The 16,904-nt window shown below is 40.5% G+C and overlaps 1 protein-coding gene across 4 annotated transcripts in view; it reads left to right on the top strand.

Annotated features, from left to right (window-relative positions):
• Positions 1 to 16,904, top strand: part of ptprua (protein tyrosine phosphatase receptor type Ua) — a 196,891-nt gene that overhangs the window by 126,347 nt on the left and 53,640 nt on the right. For all 4 annotated transcript variants that reach the window (XM_037093288.1, XM_037093287.1, XM_037093286.1 and 1 more), the window contains exons 9-12: positions 3,124 to 3,233; positions 7,060 to 7,261; positions 11,469 to 11,571; positions 13,058 to 13,337. In XM_037093288.1, the coding sequence (XP_036949183.1) occupies positions 3,124 to 3,233; positions 7,060 to 7,261; positions 11,469 to 11,571; positions 13,058 to 13,337 (695 nt within the window). The remainder of the gene's footprint in view (positions 1 to 3,123; positions 3,234 to 7,059; positions 7,262 to 11,468; positions 11,572 to 13,057; positions 13,338 to 16,904) is intronic.

The following is a 16,904-nucleotide window of genomic DNA, read 5'->3' as shown; positions in this document are numbered from 1 at the left end:
GTCCCCAATCCCCCTGTCACAAGGAGAGCCGCCATCACCCTCACAACCACAGTAATTGAGCCGCAGCCGGTGACAGTTCCTCCTGCCTGCATCCTATTGGGCTCAACAATCAAACACTGGTGTAGCGCTTTCCTTACGCTGTGTGTTTGCTGCTGGGAGGAAGCAGATTCGGCTGTCAGGGATTCATGGATACAGCAGGATTTTCTTCTAGCGCGCCTTGCCCGCCTTAGCTATCAGCTTCTGAGGCTAACAAACTTACAAACATAGAGGTCTCCCCACTATCTTTTAAGAAATGAACAGTCACAGGTAGTTCTTTTCTTTCTTTGTTTGCTTTTTTTGCTTTGGAAGCATTAGAATAACAGCACCATATGTACTGCTAATTTGCCACCAGTCCCTAGAAGAGTTTGAAAACTTAAAGCAAACATGAATCAAAATTGGAAGGCATCATTTAAATGGCGAAAGAGCAAGCAAGCAATTTCAGGAAGAGAAATCAAGTACTGAAGATAGCATTGCACCACAAAGATAATTCTCATCCTCTTATTTGTATAATTTGGACCGTTACTGTTATTGTCAATGACGACATTGTACTCACCAAGGCATTTTCCAAGATCTCGGCAAGGGGGGATATTGCTAAAAAATAAAGTGCAACATGGCATAGCAGATCCATCCATAAGCCGAACTTTCGACCATACGAGCAGATTGTGTACTCAGTGGTTGGCTGCTTAGAGGAAATACAATGCACACTATTTACTTTTACATACTTTTTTTTTTACATACTTGTACATAAATGACTTTATACTGTATGTTACATGTGCCAGGGATGGTACCAAGGCAACAGGTAATTTCTCCAGGAAAACAATGATGATGATGAGGCAAAATTCAGTTAACTTGGTTAAGTTAGAATGTGTGTTATGGTATTTGATAGTGAGAGTTATTGAGTTTTTACAACACAATGATAGAAAAAGGACCAATGACGCTAAATAAATTGTTGAGACCCAATTTAGACTCTCAGTTTCTGCCAGACATACAAATGGTAATGTCTCAGTGACCCTAAGTGCCATTTAGGTTTATTTATGTCAAAAGCCCAAAAAAATCCCCCCCCCCCCCCCCCCCCCAAACCAAAAAAAAAAAACAAACTCTCCTGAAGACACTATTGGTGTGTGATCAGGGCCTAGTGATTACCAACCAGGCAACTGCCTTGGGCCAAAACCTCCCAGTGAGTGTCAGTGGACTTTTAAAAACTTGATTAATTGCAATTGTGTTGTGATTGATCCTTATGTCTTTTCTTTTAGAGTGGTTCTCAATCACCTAAAAACGCTGCAGCGTTATTCGTTATTCTTGTTCCTTTTTCTCCGATTTCACACAACAAAGTGTGTTAAAAGGTTATGGGGAACACTACTGTACATGTGGGAACAAGTTGTGCAAAGCTCTGTGATGTCTGCAAATTGTCGTCATGTGTGGAGTTGAAGAGAGGTGAGCTTGCTTGGACCTCTGTCACCCCCCCCGTCTCTCCCTGCGGCGTCATTAGCCTCTGCTAGCATAGTTGGATCATTATTATTATGGCATCTCAGGTGTGCGCCTTTTATTTGTACTTCCAAAACAAGTGTATCACATAATCAGTGATGATTGCCTGACTGGCGTTTTAGTTGATCTGCTCTTGATGAGAACAGTCTTAGCATGGGAATAAGGAGCAAGCTGCAGCTTAAAAATGAACTAATAAACTAATTGTGGGAAAACACAATCTTTTATGACTTTGACTCAACACCCGTATGAGCAAAACTCAAGTCATTGTCCATCTTAAACAGAAAAAAGTTGTTGTTGTTCGGTACATTTTTTTTTTTTTTTTGTGTGTGTAATCCTTTTAGGTGAGCAACTGTGTTTTAATCCACAGTCTCTCATGATCCGGCTAAACTCACTTACTGTGAAAACAGGGCATACAGTGAATGATACTTCAAAGCACAGCTGAGGACATTTTTTTCAGACATGGTAACATATCATTTAAGATAACCCTCTAAGCTTTAGTGCTCTCTTAATGCTCATTTTGTTACATGTTAATGCTAGAGGGATATTATCACAAAGTATTACCACAAAGGATGCACCAGTTGTGACAGTCTCGGCCGGTGACACAGGTGTTCAAATTTACAGCTTCGCCAGTAGCCCATGCCAATACTGATGCTTTGGTTGTTGTTATTTAAAAGATGTGAAGTCATAGAGAAGTTGTTGCTATGAACATATATATATATATATATATATATATATATATATATATATATATATATATATATATATATATATATATATATATATATATTTAAAAAAAACAGTAGCTAAATTTACAGCAAACCCAAATGCATGATGTCTGAGAGCAAAAGAAAATGGGGAGGGGGAAATTATAACGCGTAGCACTGTTACTTTTAGTAAGTCACAATCTCATATGTACCATGACATCCAGCAATGATCTTCATATACTTGCCAACATTAGGCTATTCTAGCTAGCTAGTATAGATGATTAGTCCTCTATACCATGATAAGATTTTTTCAGTAGCTCATGATTGAGCAAAACATGTGTTACATCAGATAAAAATCCTCTGCTTTCATAAGTAAATGTCAACTTATGTGCAAAGAAGCTGGTAACGGTCAGCAAGATGAATACTGAACGCTACCTATGCTTGATCGAAACTGTCCAGCATTTAAGACACCAAAAAAGTAGGTGCACTCTTTTAAACTGATGCATGTCATTATATCCCAAAAAATGCAGAGACGAACTCAGGGAGTCCACAGGTTGGATTACTTTGCTGTTTTTCTGTCAGTAAGGTGCTAAAGAAGAAAAATCGACTGTCATCCTCCAAGACACGGTGCTCTGTTATCAGACAGTAGAAGCCAGAATCTCAATTCATCCTGAGGGGTGAGAGCGAGCCGGTCCACAGTTTCCTTTCATCACTTCCCTCCTGCTCTGTCTCTCTGATCCCTCTTTCTCGCCCTGCTCCATCCCTCCCTGGCTCTGTGCCTTTTTCGCTCTGTCAAAGGTGTTTTTACCTCCTGGTGCCTGCACAAGAGTCCATTAACTTGAGACCCGAGCAGAGTGTTTGTTTCAGAAAGGCTTGTTTTTCTCCCCCACTGTAGTTCCTGGTGGCATCGCTCCGGAGTCCCTGACCTTCACCCCGCTCGATGACATGATCTTCCTTAAGTGGGAGGAGCCGGTTGAGCCCAACGGTCTCATCACACAGTACGAGGTAGGATACCTTGTTAGTCATGCAAAAAAAAAAAAAAGAAAAAAACACAATTCACAGGGATACGGCTGCCTTCACATCTCCCACTAATCCTCTCCAGGTGTAGGATGTTATTTTCCCCTTGCCAATATCTATTTTACTCATCCCCCTCAGTACAATGATTCAAATGAAGGAACGATCTCCTCTGCTCACTTTAAACACTGTACCGCTCCACCTCCTTGATTTCCCCTAGGCTTGTTTGTTCTTTCTGTTTCTCGCCCAAATGTTGGTAGCGCACATGAGTCGGAGCCACTAGAGTGGGGAGGACCCACTTTTCATAGTTCATGGGATTTACTGTACACGTTCATATGGTAATGAAGCTGAGGCACAGACCACAGGCTGTAATTACATGGGGGACAGTCACTCTAATTACTTATTTGCCTAAGAGATGCCTCACACGGGGGCAACTTTAAATGTTTCTAATTAATTATTGATGGCCCCATATCAACCGATAGACCTTTGCAGTTTGGGCTTTTCTGCTAGTTGATATGAAGACCCACTATGGCTTAACACACGGTTACCTGACATGAACAGAAACTAGTTCCCATTTGCAGGCTTGGAAAGTGAGGAAGTAGGCAGAGAACTGAGTGCTGCTGTCAGCTTACTCCACATACAGATGAGGTACCCCTTCCCCTTAACCTCCAAACTACTACTGCTCTGGATGTATAAACCTGGACTTCCGAGGCAAATTTTCTTTACCAGTGTTTGAGAATCAACAAAAATAACTAAATATTGGCCAATATCTGCTTGTTGCCAGTGGGGAAACATATATGGCACTGCACTTGGTTTATCCTAACACAGCCATTACAGTCTATATGTGGTAAAAAAAATACCACCTTATTCTTGTAACACAAGTGCATACAAAGCACTGCAGTAACATATTACCTTTTCTATTTCCATTGTGTCCAATGAAAAAACTCATCATTTCCTGTTTTAAATTGTTATCAACGATCTTTGTTTATTAGTTATTAGTTATGTTTGTTGTCATTGGAACACAAGCTATCATGAGAATACAAGTCTTCTCGCTAACATCTGCGACTATAATTAGGCAGGGGCCCCAGTCAGACCAAGGTTTCATCTGGAATCTCAAGGCCATCTCCCACTATCCTCCTGTTTTGTTGTTTGTCTCAGGAAGGTACTGCAATACGCATGGCCTTCAAACTTCATGATAGTCACCCAAGTTGTCAGCTCGTCTAACCCTATCTACACACACAATCTATACACTACTTACAATTCCAACCCATCTGTCAATCAGTCTATCAACCTGGCAACCCACAACCCAATTCGAAAGTCAAGACAGGCCAGCTAACTTAATGTCAGCTGTAGTCAAAATGTCAAGGCAGGATGGCATTCTCCCTAAAAATCCTAAAAAAAAAAGAGTTGAACTGAGCAGTTTCCATCTATAAGGGCTATTCACCAGGATAGTGACCATGCTTTCTTTTTACAAAGCCTCAATTATTATTTGAATGTAGGGCACAGTGGCGGAAAATGATGTAAGCCAACATAAGCTCCCAATGGCACAGGCATGCTGAAGAACAGAAGGGTACTCACAGACATACTCAGTCTAAGAGCCTGCCAAGTTGGCCTCATAAAATGACAACAAGTCATATTCAGTGCACTCAGTGATGACACACACGCATACACATACATGTTTATGCATACCTACTTACAGGCATACAACAACAACACGCACACATAAATTCATACAAACACGCTTATTATGGTCATGAAATACTAAATGATCACAAATATGAATGTGTTTTGGCCCAAAATGTCTTCTGGTGATGATTTGATATGTTGTCATTATGTAAATATAAATGAAAATGGAAAATGGAATTCTGATAAATCATTAATACATGTAATTATTTATTTATTCACTTTTATGTATTTTTATTTATTTCCTACTCCCCCAACCCCACCAAAAGAAGGCGACAATAGTTTGTTATCTGAATGTTGCCAGGTATTGGCCAGTCATCCAGTCATTCAAGCTAAATGACAACTCAACAGTCATTCTGCCGTGTGCCAACACTGTGCAATATGTTCACTCAGAGAGCAAAGCAAATTTTCGCCTTACATCATTGGAGCAAATTTGACTGCTCGATTTTTTTACTACAATTTACTACTAATCATCTCTCAGTTGACTTTATATGCAATCGCGCTACGTCTAAAGTATACAAAAGTAAATAATTGTAGCATGTGTGCACATCAAGCCTCAGGTTCCATTCTAATAGTTTATAGGCACAGACGTTTGCATTATACAGGTTTTGTGGGTAGTTTCATCAGTGTCCTTTGGTTGTCTACCTCAACGAAACCTTAGAAAAAAAACAACGAGGACTGTACAGTTTTAGTGTTATAGCCATTACATTTGGAACATCCCTGTGACGAAGGCGCCATTGTGTTTCTCAACTGACAAGCCAAAGCTACATGCCCGGCACATTTTTATTCAATAAGTTAAAAACATTATTTACTAGCAGAGAAATGTGCATCTTAAGACATTTATGTTGAGCTTAAGTCGGTCGATGATATCAGTCACATACACGGCTTAGGCTCATCTTATGAAACTAAAGTGAAGCCTGTGTTACATCATTGAAGAACAAAGAGTTAAAATACTAAACGAGGCAAGAGCAATCATCTTGTCCCCCTTGATTTACGTCCTGGAGTTAATCAATAACATATATTTCACTTTGCTCCCGACTATTGAGCCATGTATTCATCTGTTTACTGCTCATACTGTTCAGGGTTATGGGTGGCTGAAGACCATTCCAGCATGCATTTGTCCAATTCTGAGGGTTTGACAGAGTTACACATACACATGCACAACACATTTATCAAAATGCAATAAAAGAAGCAACGACATGATGTTGGTCTTCATTCATACTTGTCATCTCCAGCACTTGATAATTTTTCTCTGGCTTCACTTTATCAGCTAATCCAGAAAACTGTGGAAAATCAGGCCACTGGTGCTGTAGAACGAGGATTTGACAGAGAATATACCTGAGTCTGATTATCAGCGGCTAACTGCTGCATTAGATTTATTAGATCTGCGCTGTGAGACGACATCTTTTTGCAGTAGTCGAAAGATTAATTGAGAGATGCTTCTCGTGAGAGAGCCTTTAAATAAAATGCCATCTAAATTTAATCTTTCAGGCAGTGTGATAAATAAGCCGTGAGTCATATTACAAATAGTCTGCAGGGTTAGACAGTAAGATTTGTTCTGACACAACTATGCTTAATTGGGAAGTACTTACTATGACCTAATTTGAACACATGCTGAGATGAGCATAAGAAAAAGCAAAACTCTAACTGATAGTTATAAAAATTTGATAAATTTAAGTGCTCGTAATGGGTCATAGTTTTTTTTTTACTAGCGCAACAGAGATAGTGATGTCGGCAAGTCATCGGTCCACAACTTAAATCCAGACCAAAATATTTCAGCATCTTTTTGTTGATTTTCCATGAAATTGGATACAGATACCTATGTTCCCATGGATGGATTGTAATAAAGTGGATCCCCTAAATGTTCTAGCCCCATCATTAGATCATCATTTAAACACATCCAGGTCATACAGATTGGCCTTAACTGGACTCTGTGTTTAGCGCTAATCAGCAAACGTTAGCATAAAAACATGTTAAACAAAGATCATGGTAAACATTACATGGTAAACATCATAGCTGCTTAGCACTTGCATGTTACCATGCTCTCACTAGCACTAAGCACAAAACATCATTGTGTCTAATAGGTGCTAGTATGTAAACCTTTGTCTTTTTTCATTTCTTTGCCTGCTTCCAGATCAGCTATCAGAGTATCGAGTCGTCAGACCCAGGCATTAACGTGCCAGGACCTCGCCGCACAGTGTCCAAGCTGAGGAATGAGACGTATCACATGTTCTCTGGCCTGCACCCTGGAACCACCTACCTGGTGTCAGTAAGGGCCCGAACCGCCAAGGGCTTCGGCCAGACGGCGCTAACTGAGATCACCACCAACATCTCTGGTGAGGCCTTGTGCTGACTCATGTACCTGCTGTGCTGAGTTCACCTCAGTGTATGTGTGTGTGTGTGTGTGTGTGTGTGTGTGCATGTGTGACGCAAAATGAGGACGTAACCAATTCTAAACCAAAAATGTAAGGACCTTTTCGGTAAATTAGGACATTTTGGATCTTCACAATTTCAAAGGGCTTCTTGAAGGTTACAACTTAGATTTAAGGGTTAAGTTTAACATAGTTAGGGTTAGGGTCAAAATTAAATGCATTATATCAATTTGGGCCTCCCAAAAATAGATTTAAAAGTGTGTGTGTGTGCATGAAGTCTTAAATGGCAAACTCGAATAATTAAACAATGTTCTTGTACCATGTGTAATGTATCCCAATAGTGCAAAATTCATACATTGTGACTATGCCAAGCAAAAAGTGTTTCTACTCAAAGCAGACGACAGCAGTTACTGTCTTGTGTGAAATTACTTGTAATACTGCTCTTTTGAAGAGCTTTTGATTCAATTACACATATACTTTTACATTATACAAATTCTCTTCATTTTCTCTCAGCCAAACAGCTTTCAGACATGCATTTTCTCAGCTTGATGAAATGACAGCGGACCTGAATTACAGCCAACTGCAAATGTTCCATTTGAATGGCTTGGGTGAAAACAGCTTTGTTCAGCCGACATCACCGCAAACTGAGTCGGTGTTTATCATTCAAAGGCGACGCAGCAGCTGAGAAATTAGAGCAGCAGTGTTTGTCAGTGAAAAGGTTGCCGGTATGGATCTTGAGATCAGTCTGGAAAATGTGCCTGTAGGGAATGTGGTACACTCTCATCTACAAATGGGTATCTGTGAGCCGTTTCACTAATTGTGTTTACTGAGATGAAACATCAAATGCTATTGTGATGTTTTCCCAGTAGAAATTACTGGGAGTTATTAGAGAGTGTGGATTATTTTATTTTTTTTTTCCAGGAATTCATACTAAAATAGTGAAAGTAGGCTTCTCAAACAGGTCACCATGTATCACTTTCTCCTTTTTGCTTATTTCTGGATATACATCAGTATAAACCTCTTGATGCTGCCAGGGGAAAGGGAAGAGCTGCTATTTAAAGCCTTTTTTTTCTGTTGTTCAGATGCCAAAAACATTCTAGGTTTACATGAAGCTGTCAAGGGTCTTTAGTCGCCATGTCAGTTTTGAATGTTTGTGTCTCAGAAGCTAAGTCAGAAGTAGCATGACATACATTTTTTTAACCATGAATAAAACACAAAGATCTTTTTGAGGGAAGCTCTTAGAATAAATGATTAACGTAGACTACTTCGATGTGTTTTACTGCAATCACTACATTGATACAGCTGCGATGTGACTGTACATTGGAATAACATTGGTAAAAAAAAATCAGGACATACACAGTGTGATCTAAATGGATCATCACATTTTGGATATAGATACATGGATACAGATTTAGTCAGTTTGCCTGTTAAACAACTTGTGCAATATATCATATTATGTTAATAATATGCCTGTTTTTTGCCCTTATTTTGAAAAAGACAATAGGCCTACCAGGGCTTAATTTGTAAATCCAATTCCTGCAACACAGCGACGGTTCTGTTCTGGCAGGTCAGATCTGGAGCGCATTGGACAGCGCCTTGGGGCTAGCAGTTAACAAATATAAAATTGTCTTCTTTACAAACTGAGCATTATTTATTTACGTGTACTAATTAGAGCATTCACAGTAATCACTCAAAATCAGCAGGGAGAGGTGCGTGGTAACCTCTGATTAACATTGCTGTTTCCACTCGCTTTCTTCCCCTTTTTTCTCTCACCTTGACTGTCCCTTCACCTCCCTGACGACTTGTCTTCCCATGTTGATAGACTGCTGCAATGAAGGGAAATGGAATACATACAACTAGAAAAAGGCAGCAGGCTGTTTGTCTGTCTGTCTGTATGTCTGCCTGTCTGATTGATCGGCTCCGATCCATTTCAGTGCCATGGACAGCGTTGCAGTTTCATGGCTATGCGCGCACAACTTAAATTTACCGTATGCCTACTCGTTTCATCATTTCACAGCACAAACGCCCCTCTTCTCGTGGGGTTTACAGTGATCATATGGCAAACTATTTAGACACTAAAGAGCATAAATCACGTGCCAGCATAGCACACATTTCGTCCACAAAACTTACAGCCTTGTGTGACATCACCATTCCTTCTCTCTATTTAAAATCAGTCAATTTGTTTGTATGGGAAATAAATGGAAAGGATAGAAACATTTGAAATAATACAACATTTATTTGATATTGACCAAGGGGGTGCAGGATCCTATTTAAATGATGCCCGTCCCAATCTAGGTGGTCCCGGATCCTGTCCGGTCAGGATCAGGCAAAAACTAAGCCCCAATATCTACTCCCTCTTTCCTTTGTTAAAAAAAGTACATTGGAATAGCCAAACTTAATGCACTTTTTACGTGACCTGTATTAAACTCAGTGTGCATGTAAACTTACTGTGCCATCTTTTAAGCCTTTAAGGATATGATAATGTGTTCTGATAATAAGTGTGCACAATTTGTAAACTCAAGAGCACAGTTAAGAAGTTTTCGCAAACATTGTTTTACTCGTCGAAGGAAGATTTCATGAATTCCCCCAAACGTTGCACAGGGTGACAATGCTGAGATAGCTGAAAGAGCCGTGAAGTCTGTGACGAGAGGAGGTCAGTCAGGGGCGATCCAGAATTTGTTCATTCACCCAGGCGATCAAGGTTCAAGTCCTGTGAGAAGCAGGTTGTCTTAAAACCTAACTGAGTAGTTTTGACACATTTATTCTGTAACGGACAATGCATGTTTGTTTCTGCTGACTTGACCAAGGGATGAGAACAGGTAGGTTAAGACTGGTCAATCTGTTAGACAATTTGCTGTGATACTGGGTTGTATATTACCAAGTAGTAAAGTAATAAAGTATGTTAAGGCTACTCAATTTTTTTTTTGGTTCTGCATGTTATATTTGCTTTTTTTTGTCACAATGGCAGGTCATCAGGTCATATAAATCACCTGTATTGTAATGGCCTCACCCTGCTCCATGCTGCTGGTGCAGAGCTGCACAGGTGCGATAGATGTTGCTGTACTCGGCTATACATGATATTGTTGATGCCAAAATAATGGAGCTCCAGCTGACTGGTACCAGATGATTAAAGTTTTATTTCTTGAAACATATCAATAAAAATGAGCTGTACTGGATCCAAACAACAGGAATTTCTTTTATTCGAAGTAAAAACCCACACTGTAAACAATGCAGCCTGTTCTCCATCCCTCCTTATTATCTGTACCTGTTCCGTCTGGTTTAGCCTCTGTGGGCTTCACAGCTGTCAAGGTATACAGTTCAACCTACAGTACCACATGCTCTCTCCGGGCTGCGCTGTCAGAAAAGCCCAGTGGGGGAAGCCGACTCCTGCTACCATTTTTGCAGCGAGCATGAGAGTGTAATGTTGCACTATTAGTCTTTTCATAATTCATGCTGGATTTAACCACCTAACATGCACTGGCTGCAACGATCCCCGACACCGCTGCGTACACTGCAGACCTCAGCTGCTGCGTGCAAGCTCGAGTGTGTGTTTTTTCGGGATGACAGGTTACACAAGCTGATTTTTACAACAAGCGTTAATGCCTTCGACGCAGAAACGTTTCCCCTCCCCTTCTGGAGCCTTTTTTTTTTTTTTGTTTGAGCTTATCTGCCGTACCAGGGTAGCCATTTGCTTCACTACATACTCCAGTTAATTCTCTCCCTGTAGTAAACAGAGATGGGAACACTCAACCTGATTGTCCCCAGAGCTTTGCTGAGGTTGTGCAGCTTTGAGATCTGTCCTAATTATATTATAAGGGCCTCTTGTTTTCTCTGTAGTTGGCTGCTGTTTCGAGTCATCATCAGTCAGTGGCACTGTGTGGGAGGCCTCCACACACTGTAGTACACAGGGGACAAGTGCGGGTAATGAATAAAGATAGCACACTCTATCTTTACTATGTAAGGGTGGATAAAATACTAAAATATGCAGGCAGAAGTGCAGCTGCGTGTCTTTTTAAACTCTTGAATAAACAACCTATATTTGATCTTTCTTATGAAATGCAAAAATGAAGCGCTCAAAATGGTTCAGGTTGGCCTCCGCAGTATTTCAGCTTTCTTTTGACACTGCCTTAACCCCCCCTGTGTGACTTTCCCACTTCATTTCTTCTCTCAGCTCCGGTCTTTGACTATGAAGACATCCCCTCTCCGCTGAGTGAGTCGGAGAGCACCATCACTGTGCTGCTGCGACCTGCGCTGGCAAGAGGGGCTCCTGTCAGGTACAACTAATACACTGTTCACTCCTACGCCAGCATTCATTCGGTGCTCATCCGCACTGTGATATTTATAGCCGCAGTCAAAAAGAGCTCTCCTGAGCAAATGGTTCTGGAGGCTTGTTGCACGGCAAATACCAATTTTATGAACATATGTGAAGAACTGGGTTTTTTTTTTACTTAGGTTTTGTACAGATTGTATAAAATGAAATTATTTGAGTAATTAATTATTAAGCAGGGATCCTGTTACTTCCATCTGGCGGTCCACATTTGATCCTATTGTGATTGAGTACTGTAGTATTGAATCATAAAGAAGAATGAAAAAACAACATCTCTCTCTCTCTCTCTCTCTCTCTCCCTCTCTCTCTCTCTCTCTCTCTCTCTCTCTCTCTCTCTCTCTCTCTCTCTCTCCCCCTCTCCTGAAACTTGACTCACCCTGTCAGACAGCTTTGGAATGACAGCACATACCAACCAATCATACATTGACTGGTTGACAGCTGTGTCACTCTAACGAGCGGCACACTCCAATTTCAGTCAGGAATCCAGGTGAAGAAAAAAAATTGAGGCACTAGGCTTTGAGAAAAAAACTGGAAAAGAAAGTCCAATCCTTCGTGGAAGGATAAACTCCTCTGGGTCAGACATACCTGTGAGGCAAGCCTCGGTCAAAGACAAACAAAACAAACTCTCTAAAGGTGGCCATGAATATTGATTCCCCCGGAGAGCTACTGACATTGCTATTGGATAAAATAGACAAACAGTACATCATTGAATTCTTTCAATGAATTTTGCATTTTGATGTTGGAATTTAGTCACTGTAGCACATATGACAGAGCATAATATGACTTGACCAATAAACATTGTTCAAGGAGCTTTAAAAAATAAAGCTGTTAAAATTGCTTATGGTTTATTTAGGTACTGTTGTGTATACACTTTATTATAGAGTACATTTTTTTACTGTGAAACCTCTTGAAAGAGTACGTGAGGCATTCACTCCCAGGTCAAATGATAAATGATTCATGAGTGTGATCTGCTGCCTTCCACTGTCGCCTTTTTCCATGTTTTTCCACATTTCATGTAAGAATGGTGTCATTCTCCATTTCAGCAAAGTTTTAATGACATTTATTAGATTAGATTATCTTTTTTTTTTTTTTTTTCTTTTTGTCCTCAGTAGATTTCAGCTACTTTCTTGAAGGGGGAAGTGTGGTTCCATGTAACTTGGATCTTAATTGTTTGACAATTTTGACATTGTTTTGACCATCATTCCTTTAATTATTTAGAATATTGTGCACCATGTTCACCCCTAAGCTACCAAGGAAAATGTTTACATGCTTTAAGAAGATGGAATCCGAGAATATAATTTTTTTCTTGAATTAGTCAAACTGATGGCAGATATTTTGATAGTCTATTACTGTACATTCTGAAGAGATGCACATATATGATGATGTTTTTAACATTATTTTGGAGTACTAAATACCATACTGTCCTCCCCCAGTGCTTACCAGGTGGTGGTGGTGGAAGAGGATGGTTCCCGTAAGGTGAAGCGGAGGGAGCTGGGTGCTGTCGACTGTTTCCCCACACCAAACTCCCACAATGAGGCGCAGGCCAAAGGGGCGCCACATTACTACACAGCTGAGCTGGCTCCCAGCAGTCTGCCAGAGGCCACCCCCTTCACCGTGGGTGACAACCACACTTACAACGGCTATTGGAACAGCCCTTTGGACCCCACCAAGAACTACCTCATCTACTTTCAGGCCACCAGTAACTTCAGAGGGGTGAGAACTGCTAAGATGCCTGACGAGGCTTTTGCTTCTGGTGCTCAGACGCACTGCTTTTATGTCTTAGCAACCTTGACAGTCAGTTTAGATTTGCGTCGAGCAAGCCAGAAGCTGGGAGGCAGTGTGCTGGCAGCGCTACAAGAGAGGAAGCAGTCTTCTGCATAAACAGGGCTTTATTTATCACCAAATGGGCTGATGTGTGTAATGCATTTTTAGGACGACTTCAGGTCGATTGTTTCCTCTCTGGTGAATCCTCAACTTGTTAATGTTGCATCATTTCTAAACGAAAAACCCTCAAAAACATCACAAGAGCCAAGTGGCCAAATTAATCTTAACTGCTTTTCGGAAGATAATTACATGCAGAATACGATGTGTACTCCTGCAATTTTTTGTAATGGTCCGGTTGTCAGATTCTCTCATATTCAAGCTTTTCAAAAACTGTAAGAATTGTTTCTTTCTGCAGGGAGAATCAAACACTGCCTCCCAGGCTTAAAACCATCTGAAAAGCGACTCCTCGAGCAATTTAAAAAGTGACTGAAGCATGAATAAGGAATGTGCTGGCCTGTGTGCACAGAAGCAGTGAAAGTAAATGCTGTTTAATTCATTAGGGCCATATGGAGCTTATGTGTGCCTGCCTGTCTGCAACTTCTCATCTAAATATCGGTGTCTGAGTACTCAGGGGATGCTGCCAGCGTCCCCTGGGAGCTGGTAGGTGGCTCTTCGGAGCTGGAGTGACTGCAATTAGCCTCTGGACGGGGTCGGAGCAGACACGCTGAGTCATACGGAAATCTTGATCATCTGATCTGAAATCAACATTGAACTTTTCCCCTCATTGACCGCCGTTCTTGATAATTCTGCCTTAAAACCGAATTAAAAGCTCTGTTGGCACAACAGCTCTGGGACAGAACTCAGCCAACACAACAGACCGAATAATATCATTCATGTTGAGGATTTTCTTTTTTTGTCCTAACATTATCATATCCAGTCCATTTCCTCAACTATAGCTGTGTTTCACGAGAGATTGGCTGCACAGAGATAGAGAAAGAGAAAATTATTTTGACAATTACCCCGGATAAATTAGATGTACGGGGCTTATTGTGGACCATGAGCCGCTATTGAATTGAAACAGTAATTGCTTTGGCAGATTTGCCTTCAGTGGGGCTTGAAAGATACATGATTGGTGCTGCCAGTTTCTTTTGATACACACAAGGAGGAAAAACACACCATTTTTCTCTAATATCTCGATTGCTGCTATCTATTACACTAAAAATAAAATACCAGCACGCTGATATTTCATTTTCAGCCCTCTGTTGAGTTTATCATTACTCATCATCTGGGATTACCTGTCACTCATCACAGTTTTCGCTTGCTGGATATGCTGGCATGTGCACTGGGTAGTGTTGGGTTTCTTATTTGTTTCTGATCCAGCTCCAGATTGGCAAACCAGCCACATTCAATCAGTTAACAAAAAGTGTTATTGACAGTTGTATTTGTCCGTGAAGCTGTTTGCATCAGCAATAGCTAACTGACTTTAAATCTGAATGTAAGTAACTTGCTAAAACACTATGTTATCCTGTAACAGCAGTGTCTGACTTGCTGTATTGTGTGTGGTGGGTGAACCTTTAAGTCAACAAACCCACAGAGAGTTCTAGTATTGTAAACAAAGCTAAAAGTCACACTAGGGTAAAAGTAAAGATATGTAAAAATCTAAAAAGTAAAAGTCTAAAAGTATACTGATATTCAATGTACGTATCAAAAGTAAAAACAAGTTATGTTTTCACTTACATAGATGTATAAACTGCATACAATGAGTCGACCGATTATAGGCCAATATTCAGTAGGATTGGGCCATGTCTTCCAAATTTGAATATGACAATACTGAAACATTTCAATGGACAATGACATCATTTTTGCTGGTTATTACTATGTTTCTGTATATAAGGTAGTGTGTCCCCCCAGAGTTGCTATAAAGCTGGAGTAGCTCATCAGCTAACCATTGCAGTCTATAATACTTTCCACAGTTGCTCTGACGTCGACTGTCTCACCCAGCAGAGTTACACACCAACAGCAGCTCGTAGAATAGAACCACTGCTGCAAACAATGTAACCAAGCACCTTGGGCTAGCCTAGCCTACCGCGAACTAGGTCGGTTTAACAAGAAAATACTAAACGGGACACAGGCATGTAACGTTGAGCAGCAACAAACTTTACTTTGTCTCCCACATCTCTATACGCCACAATGCAAACAACTACTGCCTGGTGGGGGGGATGATTTCTAAATCACAATGTTGTGATGGCATCGGTTATAGACAATATAATCGTTTATTGGCCTGACCATCAAGTTGGGTCACCAGACATTGTCAACAGTCAACACAATTTCTGATTAAATAAAAATGATAATTGATAAAGATAAATAACATGAAGTGGTGACCAAAACTGAGCTAATGAGAGAGTGAGAACTGGACTGAAATGAATAAATAAAAACTTTTCTCTAGGTGTGTAAATGGTCAAAAGCATATTCAAATGACCAATTAAAATGTAATAAAACTCTATGTCAGTGCATAGAGCTTGTTCAGCTGTTCTCATGCAGCCCAAAATATCAATTAATGCTGCTTCAATTAAACTCTCAATCATATCATATTGATATTTTAAGCTGATCAACTCAGTTGTTAATCAGGAACCACTCAGAATGAAAAATAAGGTCTGCAGCATTTGAAGGCTGTCAATGTGCTATATTATAAAAATATCATACCTCCGTTTGCTCATCTTATTTTCTGGCTGTAGATCAAGACTGCGAACGCTAAGTAAGCTGCCTGTCTAGTCTGGCGTTCATGTTCTCACATACATCAAAACTTTATTACACATCCCGACTGAACCTTTGAGTTCTTGATATTTTATAACTACATTTGCTTACAACCTCGGTGGATTCTGTAAGGGATTAGAAAGGATTCAGATTTGATAAGCAGATCCAAAACTGGAATCAGATCTGATAAAATGATTAAAAATCCCACCCAGGGATGGGGATTCTTCAACATACTGTATATTCCTCTTCTAAACAAGATCGGCGGCTCAGCTGCATTAAATTGCTACTTTGACAAGGATTGGGGTTTCTGTTCGAAAAGGCTAAAAACCCACCTTGACAGAGGGCAAGATGACACATGACATACTACCTGCCTCTGCTTTAATAACCCCTGGGTGGGAGTAAATATGACTTATCTGTCACTGTTAGAGATGAGAGGAGATGAGAACCCACTTGAAACAGATTTCCAATTAAAAAGGTAATTTGGCAACCGTTTTAGGTGAAAGGGTTTTGACTCCAATCTCAGAGCACAGATTAGCATAATTGCCCATAAAGGCTGATTTAACTTCCTTAAATCTTAATTTGGGAACATGGCCCTCTATCTCTGGGATAAAGGTGGCTGTTTTTTGGGGGGGTGGGGGGGCTGCTGGAGCCAATCAGGGAACTTCGGTGCAGGACCTTACTCGGTAAAGGGGAGCGTAGGTCTGTCGTATCACAAGGAGATGTCATCCTCTCGGAAATTTCAATTACTTCCTCCGTGTAGCA

This window comes from Acanthopagrus latus, chromosome 3 (assembly GCF_904848185.1).
Source record: "Acanthopagrus latus isolate v.2019 chromosome 3, fAcaLat1.1, whole genome shotgun sequence".
Taxonomy (NCBI): domain Eukaryota; kingdom Metazoa; phylum Chordata; class Actinopteri; order Spariformes; family Sparidae; genus Acanthopagrus; species Acanthopagrus latus.
Note: the sequence above shows the minus strand (reverse complement) of the source record. Positions and strands in the feature narration are given on the sequence as shown.